General features: G+C 35.5%; 1 protein-coding gene across 1 annotated transcript; it reads left to right on the forward strand.

Annotated features, from left to right (window-relative positions):
* The first annotated feature begins 5,024 nt into the window (after positions 1-5,024).
* Positions 5,025-6,128, forward strand: LOC107136121 (keratin-associated protein 6-3-like). Its single transcript, XM_015478322.2, has 2 exons — positions 5,025-5,063; positions 5,620-6,128. The coding sequence occupies exons 1-2, from the start codon at positions 5,025-5,027 to the stop codon at positions 5,983-5,985; spliced, it is 405 nt and encodes a 134-aa protein (XP_015333808.1). The 3' UTR covers positions 5,986-6,128.
* The last annotated feature ends 6,333 nt before the right edge of the window (positions 6,129-12,461 follow it).

A 12,461-nucleotide genomic window follows, 5' to 3' on the forward strand; every position in this document is an offset into this window, starting at 1 on the left:
GCATTGGAGGAATAGATGAACTCTAGATACGGCAGAGGGGTGAGAGGAGAAGGGAGGGGGCATGGAGTTAGAAATGATGATGAAATTTTATAAACATTATTATCCAAAGTACACATATGCAGACATGAATTTGTGTGAATATACATTGTATGGTTAGAGATGTACAAAAATGTGCTCTATATGTATAACATGAATTGTAATGCATTCTGCTATCATATATAAAAAATTAATAAAAATACTATAATAGCATAGACCATAAAAACAAAAAGAAACTATGAGGTTGATGGGCAATAATGCTACTGATTTTGTCTGTTAAATGGGTTAAACATTGAATTTTGAAAAAAAAAAATGAGATTTGCTTTAGGTTAATGTCAAACAACTCTTAGAATCACACATGAAAATACATTTATAAGACATTAGTTTGAAAAAATTAATTTTTCATTTCCTCTTTTGCCATTTCAAGAAGTAAAATAGCTACAAGGGTAGCAGTTTCTCTTCTTTTTATTTCACTCTATCTAGTCTCAATGTCTCTCTCTCAAATACACACACACACACTCACAGATACACAAAATACAAAATGATGGAGAAAAGGAATATACATGATAAACCATGCCTATTTTGAAATTTATTAGCTTTATTGAAAAATGAATTTATAAATTTTGAATTTTCCCACATGAAAAATGTCAATATTAGGTGTAAACAAAAATAAAATAGCAACAAAATATCAAATACTATTCCCCTTATCAATAGAGTTTTGAATTATTTATGATAAGCAAAAATCAGTTTGGTCAAACTTGAACAGAAAATACTGATAACTAATACTATAAATACTTTTATTTATAGCCCTTGTGTTTCATAAGAAAATGACTCAAAGTTAGCAGAATTCGAACTTTCTTAGTAGGCAGAAGACCAGCAACTCCCAAAACAGCATGCACAGTGGCAGGTGTATCCTCAGCCATATTCAGAGCCCTAGCTACAGCCAAGGCCACCATAGCCATAGCTCAGGCCACCATAGTAATTGGCATAGTAGCACATGGTGAAATCAGTGGAAAGTTTAGTTAAGACAGATAATTAGCATCTGGAATCTGAGCCTCCTAGTTTGTAGAGGTCTTTTTTATATCACTTGTGTTGCATATGAAGCAAATCATAGACTAAAATCTCCAAATTAATTGACATCAAATTAAAAAAAAAATAAAATAAACCCTCAAAACTATCTTAATCATGTTCCAAGACAAAATTGCCACTGTTTATCAGAATGGCTACAAATGAGATCATGAGCCTCAAGAAATTAGGAATTTCTTCATATGAGAGTTTAGCTGTTTTAAAATCCCCAACTTAAAATTGATAAATAGCTTTCCTATGATCACATAGAGCATTCATTTTCTGTGTCTTGAGATATTTCCTTTTTCTTTTTCAGTATCTTCTTCCCCTCTCTCAATAAATTCAAGCTTAAAACTATTGCATGGCCTGACATGGTTAAGGAAAGATGGAGATGTAGTGAACTAGATAAAAATGTCTGGGTTTACTTGTAAATATAAGCCTATATGTTTTAGTTTTAATTCAGTCTTTTGCTTATTCTGTGGGGACAGTTCCTCCCAGTTCATACTTGGGTTATATTTTTAGAGTTGTAAAATATTATATCTTTGACTATCCTTACTTTGTTTACATTATACGAGTATATTAGTTATATTCCTTTTGTATATTTGAAACTTTCTACTAGAGATTTCTTTATGTAACTTATGGCTTCCAAAATTCCCATTGCCTATCAAAATCCTGTTACACTCACCAACTTCCTAAAGTTTTTCCTAAGTCTCTGCATCTTGATTTATCTCCATAACCTCTAATGTATTTTTCTATTCTCTAATCTTAAGGACTCATAGATTTCTCCAATAGGAGTTGCCAAACTTTTTCCCATCATAATTTAAAATTCACATTTTTTTCTTAGTACATATTAAATATTCATATATTTTAGTTTATTGTACTTAAAGAATATGTTTTTAAGATTCATATTACTCCATGTTCCCAAATATGTTGCAAAGTCATCAGTAAGGAGAGGAGAAGATATAGTCAGAGAGAGATGAAATTACACACAGTAGTTCATAAACTTTAGTAGATATATACAACTTTAACAGTTAGAAAAGGGTATGGATTCTAAACCAGAAAATGTACCAATGATAGGTTCATCAGATAGTCTGTGTATGTCAAGTGTATGATAGTATCTCCAGGTACCCTAGGCACAGTACAAAGTAGAGCTTATTCCATACAGAATTGGAGTTGAGAAGATTACAATATCTCATTCATTGGTTTACATTTTCTCTTGTTCCCAAATTGTGTTATGAATCTTCTGTGCCGGGCACTGTTGTAAGGAATAAGGATGGAGCAGATGAACAAAACAGGCAAAATCTCTACTTTCTGTAGGTTACAATTGAGATTGAAGAAGAGAGATATATTTTAAAAAATAAATATTATATAAATTGTAATAGAGATGCTTTAAGATAATAAACTTAGTGAGTTACATTAAATTTTAAAAAGGTATTAAAAGGAGTTGAATTAAGGTAAGGTGATCATAAATTGTGGTGTTATTATTGTGATTTAATTAGAAAATGTAGCCAAACTTCCCTGATATTATTTTAATAAAAAATAGTGCCAAGACTGGGAGTTTATTGCGAGCAATATTTGTTGTACTTGGGGAGCAGAAAAGTCAGTGGAGTTTTAGCATTATTGGTACATAAGAGAAATGTGGTAGGGGATGAATTCAGATGATCAAGGACAGATTCCTAATGCCAATTAGCATCCAAGTCAAGGTGTTAAAAACAAGTCAGCCAGTATAAAAATTCAAAATTTTCAAGCTTATATATAAAAATTGTAGTCAATTGGAGAATGTGAGGTACTTAGAATCCTGATATTGACTGTGGTCCAGAAAAAAGAACTTGAGAGAGACTCTAAAAGAGATAAACATGAAGCCCCAGGCACTCCAGGATTTTTGAGGTCACTCTAAACCAGTCAAGCAAAGGATAATGAGGAGAAGCAGCTTGTGAGGATGGAAGCAAACAAAGTCCTTGTGCTCAGAAGGACTCTATAAAAGTATAGTACAGCTTTGAAGAGAGAATAAAGGAAGTACCAAATGGAACCAGTTTTTGCTGAGTGGTGCAAATGAAGACAGAGAAGCAATCTATGTAGTTCCTCAGCCTTTCTTTAAGTTGGATGACCTTGGTAATATTTTGAGAATACCTGCTGTGGTTTATGTAAAGTTGTCGCAAAATGTGGGTTTGTCTGTTGTCTCTTCTTGAGTAGGTTTGGGTTATGCATTTTGGCATAAGACTGAAGTGATATTGTGTTCTTGTTAGTATATCATATCATGAGGCTGATGATAAACCAGATTTTAGTTTTTCCCAGAAGGGATACTATTAACTTTGATCATTTGGTGTTCATCACATTTATTATTAGATTACTGTTTTACCCAATTATAAGGAAATTATTTGAGACTAAGCTGAATATTTTGTGGCTCACCAAATCTTTCTCTGTTAGTTCAGCATCCATTAAATATCTTCTCTCTCCATAATTCCTATTGTTTTTATTGATTTCATTTTACTATAAAAAGAATTGTCCATTATACATTCATTTATCTTTTCATTTATTTGTTTATGTTGGTATGAACTAAAAGTTTTTTACTTTATTCAAAACTCACAATCCCAATGATAATGCACCACTCATCCTATATTTGGCAATCAAGAGTTCCTTCTGGTAATTTTGGTAGGTATTTTTTTTCTGTCTTTCTTTCTTTTTTTAAAGAGAGAGAATTTTTTTAATATTTATTTTTTTAGTTTTCGGTGAACACAACATCTTTATTTTATCTGTATGTGGTGCTGAGGATCGAACCCAGCACCCCGCAAATGCCAGGTGAGCGCGCTACCACTTGAATCACATCCCCAGCCCTTTTTTTCTTTTATCATGTTTTTATTTTCTACACAGTATTGCGAGTTCTATTTTATAGGTTCCATATTCTAAGCCCATTAATTTTGAAATCTAGGACAATTTGGTGTAAGACAAATAATTCTTTCCAAAGCTATTTAAATTTTAATTAAAAAAATTATATGAGATTTTGTTTAAAAAATGCAAAATGGAGTCCCATTATTGGTTAAGATCTATTGATGATAACATAAATTTTTATGATTCTGACAATTGTCATTGAAACTATATATATTTGATGATGAGTGAATGGATGAATGGATTGATAAATGGATGGATGGATGGATGGTTGAATTTGTTGAATTTTGGAGTAAAAGTTCCAGTTAATGTCATTTCATTTGGGAAAATATACATTGGGATATTGAAAATCTATCTGCAACTAATGCTTCTATCAAGAAAGACAATGAATAAAATTTTGTCACAAATAATGTATTTATGAATTTTGTATACCAAGAAAAATGTCTGCAAAGAAACCTACATAAAAAGGAAAAAATTTTGGATGAATTATAAAATAATTTTGTCTCTTTGATTGCATTAAATTCATTTTTATTTACTTGAATTTTGTATTTAGATGGGAAATTAGTAACTTTCCTGTCCTCTAATCTCTCATAAATAAGGGGGGGGGGTTCTAAGTTATCTTCTATTCCTTAATCTCATCACAAGCCACCCCAACACTCTACTATTTGTCCCTGGACAGGAACAGATATTTAAAATACCCCATAGGAAGACTGTAATTATGGAAGGTCAAGTGCCAGAGTACGGCTGCAGCAACATAACCGGGGGTNAGGGAAAAATGAATCTTTCCCAAGTAACCCTGCATTTTACTTCATAATAAGAAAAACTTAACTTCAAATAAGAAAAATTCAGTTGCAATATATAAGCTTAATGGTGTTTTCATTGCCCTTGCTCTGCCTTAAATACTACTACACAGCAAGTAATGCTTATTAAAAATTCAGCATCACCTAGCTTAACACACATTATAGTCATAGTTTGGTAAAAGGAGCCGGACATACTGGCACATGGCTGTAATCCCAGCAGCTCAGGAGACTGAAGCAATGCCGCAGTCCGGCTGCAGCATAATAAACCCGGGGAGGGTGACGAACAACTTGTGTGCATTGATACAGCAGGAGTAGGAGCCGTTTATTGCAGGACAGGAGCAGTATTTATACATTCCACACAGCTTATCTAATTAGCATAAACTAGATACATCAGTCAACCAATCAGGAATCTCCACACTTAATGGCTCGCTTTTGTTACTTCTCAAACCACTCCCTCTGGCATTTTGCCAGGCACCATCCAGACTTGTTTGCGAACTCTAACATTCCCCTGGCAAAATGCCAGCTGTTATTTTGACTTGTTTACAGACTCTAACAGTCAAGGAGAAAAATAGTGATTTAGGGTTAACAGCAAGTCAATTCAAACTATCAAGGATTCTCTTTCTTTACATTATACCTGGTTTTAGAATTTTAAACTAAAGATCTGCTATATATGACTCTATGATCTTATTAAAATGCTACTTAATGCATTAAAACATGCCTCTTAAATGCCTTAAGGCACAACCCACTGCTCTTTTAATAACACATTAATTATATTAGTCATAAAATAGGCCAATGGCATGAGCACATGTGATGGGTCCCACCCACTCTGAAGGCATATAAAAGGCCTTCTACAGGAACAATTGTCCAGACTCGTCACCTACACAACTTTTCTACCCAAGGACAAACTCTCCACTCAACAACCAACACCATGTGTGGCAGCTACTACGGAAACTACTATGGAGGCCGTGGCTATGGATGCTGTGGCTATGGAGGCCTGGGCTATGGTTACGGAGGCATGGGCTATGGCAATGGAGGCTGTGGCTATGGAGGCCTGGGCTTTGGCTATGGAGGCCTGGGCTGTGGCTTCCGCAGCCTGGGCTGTGGCTATGGCTGTGGCTATGGATATGGCTCCCGGTCCCTCTGTGGCTGTGGTTATGGATGTGGCTCTGGCTATGGCTCTGGCTTTGGATACTACTAAGGAAAAAAACCATGAGAGATTCTCAACCTATATATTTATAACACCAAGATTCACAAATTCTGAATGCCACATGTCCTCAGCATCACTTTTGGAAGATGTTGATCCTGCACTGGAAGTCTAATATGGTCTGTTTTTGAATTATACAGAACCTACCAGTTCCTTAAGTTTACCTCATGAAGTGGGACAAGGTGAAATTCACCTGACACCTGGCAGTTCTGCCTCATTAGGATGACTGTGACAGTAACTGCATTGATGGATTTCATGATGGACCTTCTTTCTCTATTGATCCAATAAATTTATTTAATCAAAACCGCAACTCTAGTTTTTATTTCAGTCTGGTGTCCAAAGTTTCTTTTTGACATTTTTCTGTTTTCAGCCTTCATGACAGGTAATGATTACTTTCTTAGGAAGTTATTTTCTTTTACCATTTCTAGGTCAACTTCTTTACCATGCCCAAGGTTGTTTCTCTTAGGAAAGTAACATAGTTTTTGTAGACTTCAGTTTTCATCTGTACTAATGAGAAGATAAATTTTGTCATAAAAAGCAAGTAGTATTTGACATATACCAGAACGTGCTTCTTAAGAATAGGGTCTGGGTTATCTTTATTTTTATTTTACTCTGAATTGTGTTTGCTGGGAGAATCTACAGTTATTTTAGGTTTAAAAGATTGAGTGCAGCAGGAAGATTAGTGGGGGCTCTGATGGGATTCTGAAAACACGACTTTGTTTTAAGATTATAGGAAGAACGTTTGGTTTTAAGGCAATTTGTCAAAACAAACCTTACCTTTACTTCCCAGCTACTAACAGGTTGTTTCCATATCATTTTGGCTTACATCTGTTACTTTCTTGCTATAGCAACTAAAGCAGAAGGCCATTTTCTCCAGAGATTATTAGTTGAAATTGTTTGAGGGGTGCAGAGAATATGAAGCAGACTGTCCTTTTAAGCCAGGTGGTGAAGGCCAAGTTTGCTGATCAGAGCTTGAACCTGGTATCTACCCAAAGCCCATCTCATTGTTGCTGGCATATAATAGAAGTAAGCAGCCATACCACGGAGGCTGGGTTCAAGGCAACATGTTTTAGAAGGTGATTGTGACTGCCAGTTTCAGTGGACCATAGGGATTGAGAAATAGACCAGAGGGGTTGAGAAATGACTCCCTTCAAATCTGAATGCTGTTCCAGGGGAAGGATGTTGTGTGAATACAGAAGTATGCTGTTTGATTTCCTGAATAATAACTGTATTAGTTTCCTAGAATTGGTGTTACACAGGCTGGTGGCTTAAACACAGAAATACATTGTTTTATAATTCTGGGAGCTGGAAGTCTGAAATCCAAATGTCAGTGGGATTGATTCTTTGAGAGTGAGAACCTGTGGTTCTTTAACCTTGATTATTTAAATGTCTTAGTCTTTTTTAATAATTATCAGATTTAATAAAGATGATGTCTTATCAGCATTCTAATTGTAGAGTTATGTACAGTATTTGGATGTCAGTCTGTTACATATGATTAATAACATTGGAAAGTTAAAAAAAAAGAATTGTAGGCACATGGTAAACAATCATTTAAAATAATAACTTTCAAAATTTCTATGTACAAGATATCTCAATGCAAATGAATGTTGTAGTGTTATCCTTCTGTTTCTTTAACTGTTTAAAAATATTTTCATGAAGACACTCAATAAAAAAAAACACTTTACAATCTTTTACATCAAGTAATAGTAAATGGTGAAATTATTTGGCCTGCATTTCAGTCCATAATAATTATACAGAGACAGCATATTAGGTTTAGTCTGTAAGTTTCAGTGAAGTAATGAAGGTGTTGGTCAGGTCTCAGTATCTTCTGAAACTAAGGTGAGGAAGGATCTACTCCCATTTTCATATGCTTGTGGCAGAATTCAGTTCCCTATGGTTTTATAATTGAGGGGCTCAACATTGACAGTTGAACTGTAGATTTTACGTGGTCTTTGCTGGAGATCACCCTAACGTCCAAGAAGCTCCTATAGCGCCTATAGTTCCTAATTATCATGTGAAATCCCAAATATGGCTGAATGTTTTCTCAAAGCCAGGAAGGGATGGAAAGTGTATCCAAAGAAGACTACAATTTCTTATAACATAGCACACACACACACACACACACACACGCTTTTTTTTTTCCTCCACCACTGTTGAGTTGCTCTGATTGATAGAAGCAATTCACTAACCTTGCCATACTCAAGAAGAGAGGATCATGTAAGGGTATCGGGTATCACCAGGCAGAAATCAAGGTGGTACCTTAAGAGTCTGCCCAACACTGATGATAATATTACACATCGTGTATAATAGGAATTAGGAAATTTTCCTTTATTTGTAATATTTTTAAAAATTTAATAGACATTGAAATTTTCTTCTCTAAATGTTTGGCAAAATTTTCTTGGGAAAATGTTCTTGATATGAAACATAATCCTATAGTTTTAACAATTTCTTCTGCTTCTTCTAAAGGAATTATAATAATATATTATCTTTATAATCTCTAAATATCGTGGTGTGAAATTTGATAATCTGCATTTCTTTAGGGAATTAACCACTTCATCTAAATTTTCAAATTTTTATCCATAAAGATCTAAAAAATGAATCATATAATTTTTAAAATATCTTTTCTTTCAATGATTTCTCAGTTGTTATTTTTTAAATCTTACTCCGTTGTCTCTTGATAAATTACCAAGCATTCTATAATTTTCTCAATTTTTTTAAATAACAGCAGTTTTAGTCATTTTTAAAATTTTTTTCTTCAATTTCTGCTTCATTAACTTTTACTTTTAAATTTATTACATATACTTTCTTTAGCTTACCTAGTTGTTCTTTCCAAACATTTTTAAAACTTGGATATTAGTTTATTCATATTATTATTTCATTTTAATGATAAATGTGCAGAGTTCTATGATTTTTGTCTGCTGAAAATCTTATTTTCATAGATTTTGAGTACATTTTTATTAGCATCAATGATCTGAAATCTGTAATTTTCTAATATATTTTCACTTTCACTGGAGAGTTATTTAATAAAAGACTGACTTTCTTGATGAAATGACTTGTCTATTATTTTGTTATTGTAAGTAATTTCTAGCTTTATGGCATAGCAATCATAGAACTTTAGCAATAACATTTCTACTTTAAAAACATACCTATTTTTTCTCTCTGCCCTAATAAATGATCAATTTTTCTTTATATTTTCTGAGAGCTTACGGAAAGGTTTCTTTTTTAAACTGGTGCGGAGGTAAATATATATATTTACCTCCGCACCAATTTATATATATGTGTGTCAGTAAAAACTACCTCATTGATTATGTGATTTAGGTCTTCTCTGACCTTATGTACTTTATTCCTATTTATTTCTGCTACATGTTTCTTTCTGAGAGAGGTATACTAAAGTCCTCCATTATTATTACTATTATTGTGGTGGTTCTATCTACTGTCTTTTTGCTGTTTGTGTGTGTATTTATTTTGTATATATTACATATATACATCTATATTTATTGCACAATATATATACTTGCACGATCCACTTTATGACTTCTTTTTGTGTTTTTGCACATAAATAAAATACTCCTAAGCATTATATATATCTGGTGATTATGGTTCTTAACATTGAAAAGTCCCTTATGTTAATTTAATGTTTTATAGCCTGTATTCTATTTTGTTATTAAAATAGTTACTAATATTTTCTTCCTTTGTTCTTTTGTCCAGAATCTTTGTTCATATTGTTCTTATAGTTTTTTGTTGAGAGCGACAGTTGAGTCGGAATGGCCCCTGGCACTTTGCCAGATGTAATGGTTGAGAGGCGATCCATTAAGATGATGCTGGATTGATTCAATTGTATATTAGACCTTTACTGTCCATTAATAGGATGGCTCTTGCTGTGTGGGATGCCCACTACTTTGGAGTTCCCATTGAGTTCTTGCAGGTTTCCGAGAGTGAGTGCACACGCAGCCCATGGGGGGGTTTCCGGTTGGTGGTTCATGGAGGAGCCGCATGGGTGGCGTTCGGGGGAGTTCCCGGGGAGTGTGTGTGGAGTGTGCTGGTGGAGTTCAGAAATAAAGTTTGTTCCTGCTTCAGTGGCTCGTGATTTGTGCCCAGCCAGACTGCGGCAATTGGTGGCCCATGCGGGGAATGCCTGAAGCTCAGAGGTAAGTGAAATTGCTCTCGAGTGAGGGAAGGCGAGAGAATGGGTGACCATTTCAAAGAACAATATGTTCTTGTTTTGATTTGTTTTGTTCTTATTTCAAGCTGCCTATCCCTAGAACTTTCTCAGGCAAACTGGGAAAAATGGTTGGCTCAAGGTTTGAAGTTGTTCGCCCCTGAGGAAGAGATAGAAATAGACCACAAATGCACATGTCAAGAAAATAGAAAAATTGACACAATGATTTTTTGTTCCGTTTTTGTTTCATTCTGTTTCGGTTTTGTTTTGTGTTATCTTGTTGGGTTGTGTTATCTTTATAGTAGATTAGAAATTAGTGAAAAACAAACTGAAAGAGTGTTAAGTAAATTGTTAGAGGTTCAGACCATGGAGAAAGACATTTTAGATCAAGTAAAAGAGAAGGTCTCTCGAGCTAGTCAGACAGAGGAAGAAAATTTAAAGGAGGAAGAACTATCAGGAAAAAGTTACAACAGGAGGCTGCTACTAACACCTTTCTATCACCAGAGGGTGTAAGTGTCCAACCAACTGCTCCACCTATAGAGACAACATATCCTATGGGGCCCCCAACTCCCTTAGTTGATAGATGGGATCCTGAGACAGGACCTCAAAGATTAGCATGCCCTGTACTTGAGCAGGCAGGAGGGCAGCGAATTCACCGTGCTTTAGATTTCAAAACAGTGAAGCAGTTAAAGGAGGCTGTAACAACCTATGATCCCCAAGCACCCTTCACTGTAAGCATGGTCGAGTCCATTAACAACTTGGACATGATGCCAGCAGATTGGGCTAGCATGTGTAAATCTGTGCTAAATGGAAGACAATATTTGTTATGGAAGGTAGCCAATGAGGAATTTTGCACGGAGACGGCTAGGCGATATGCAGCAGCCAGTTATCCTCAGAGAAATCTAGATATGTTGTTAGGAAAAGGACCTTATGAGGATCAGCGGCAACAAATTAGGTATGATCCTGCTATATACTCACAAATTGCTGCAGATGCAGTTAGGGCATGCAAGACTTTACAAGGACATGGAGATTTACAAGGTCAATTATCTAAGGTAATACAGGGAGATAATGAACCTTACGCTGAATTTGTAGATAGGCTTATTCAAACAGCTACCAGAGTTTTGGGGGATACAGAACAAGCAATGCCATTAATAAAACAACTGGCTTAAGAGCAAGCAAATTGTTGCTGCAGAGAGGTCATTAGACCATTGAAACATGGAGATTTAAACACATATATTAAATTATGTAGAGACATTAATGAACAAGAGCAAGTCTTGGCAGCTTCAGTACAACAGGCTTTAGATGAAAGGCCAAAAACATGCTACAATTGTGAACAAACAGGACATTTTAAAAGGAATTGCCTCATAGGAGGAGGGTTTAACAAAACTAGGTATCAAAGGAGTAGAATACCGGGTATTTGCCCACGATGCCGTAGAGGGAGACATTGGGCTAATGAATGCCGTTCTCAAACCACCATAGAGGATACTATGTTATCAAAAAATGGACAAGGACCAGGTGTTTACCCACTATATTGTGGAGAAAGGCATCGGATTCCATTGCCAAAAAATGGACAGGGGGGCCCAATGCTCCGGGGCCCATGACCACAAATATACGGGGCACTGGAGGAACCCAGAAACACCATGGAGGAACCCAGCAACTCCATCAGGGTAGTGCCCAGGACACATTATCCATCAGATCTCTCATCAGACAAACCAGAGGGAGCAAAGGGTTGGACATCTGCCCCTCCATCAGAGCAGTACTAACTCCAGAGATGGGAGTTCAAATCATTCCCACAGGAGTAAAAGGACCTCTTCCCCAAGGAACAGTAGGCTTATTGTTAGGACGCAGTTCTTCTACTCTTAAAGGACTTATGATAAGTCCTGGGGTAATTGATCCCGATTATGAAGGTGAAATAAAAATTATAGCTAGTTCTCCAAATGGTATATCAGTAATTTCACCAGGAGATAGAATAGCACAGTTATTAATAATACCCAGCCTACATGATAAAGTTTCCAGTAGTAGTATAGAAAGAGGTTCCAGGGGATTAGGCTCCACAGGTGTATATTGGGCTATGCTGCCTTTAAATACAAATTCTCGTCTAATGCTAAAACTAAATATTCAAGGACATGAATTTAATGGGCTACTCGATACAGGTGCAGACCTTAGCATCATCTCTCGTCAAGAATGGCCGAAACATTGGCCATTAAAACAAGCCACTCAAACGCTTTGAGGCCTAGGAGTGGCAACTAATCCCCATAGAAGTGCAATGGTATTAGATTGGAAGGATCCTGAAGGATGTGAAGGAACTATA

The sequence above is a fragment of the Marmota marmota genome, unplaced genomic scaffold, assembly GCF_001458135.2.
Source record: "Marmota marmota marmota unplaced genomic scaffold, marMar, whole genome shotgun sequence".
Taxonomy (NCBI): Eukaryota; Metazoa; Chordata; class Mammalia; order Rodentia; family Sciuridae; genus Marmota; species Marmota marmota.

Excerpts from the sequence above, each read along its gene's own strand:
- LOC107136121 (XM_015478322.2), top strand. The coding sequence starts at position 5,025 with ATGCCGCAGTCCGGCTGCAGCATAATAAACCCGGGGAGG. Across the intron at positions 5,064-5,619 it reads GCATAATAAACCCGGGGAGG|GCATATAAAAGGCCTTCTAC; the intron begins GTGACGAACAAC and ends CCCACTCTGAAG.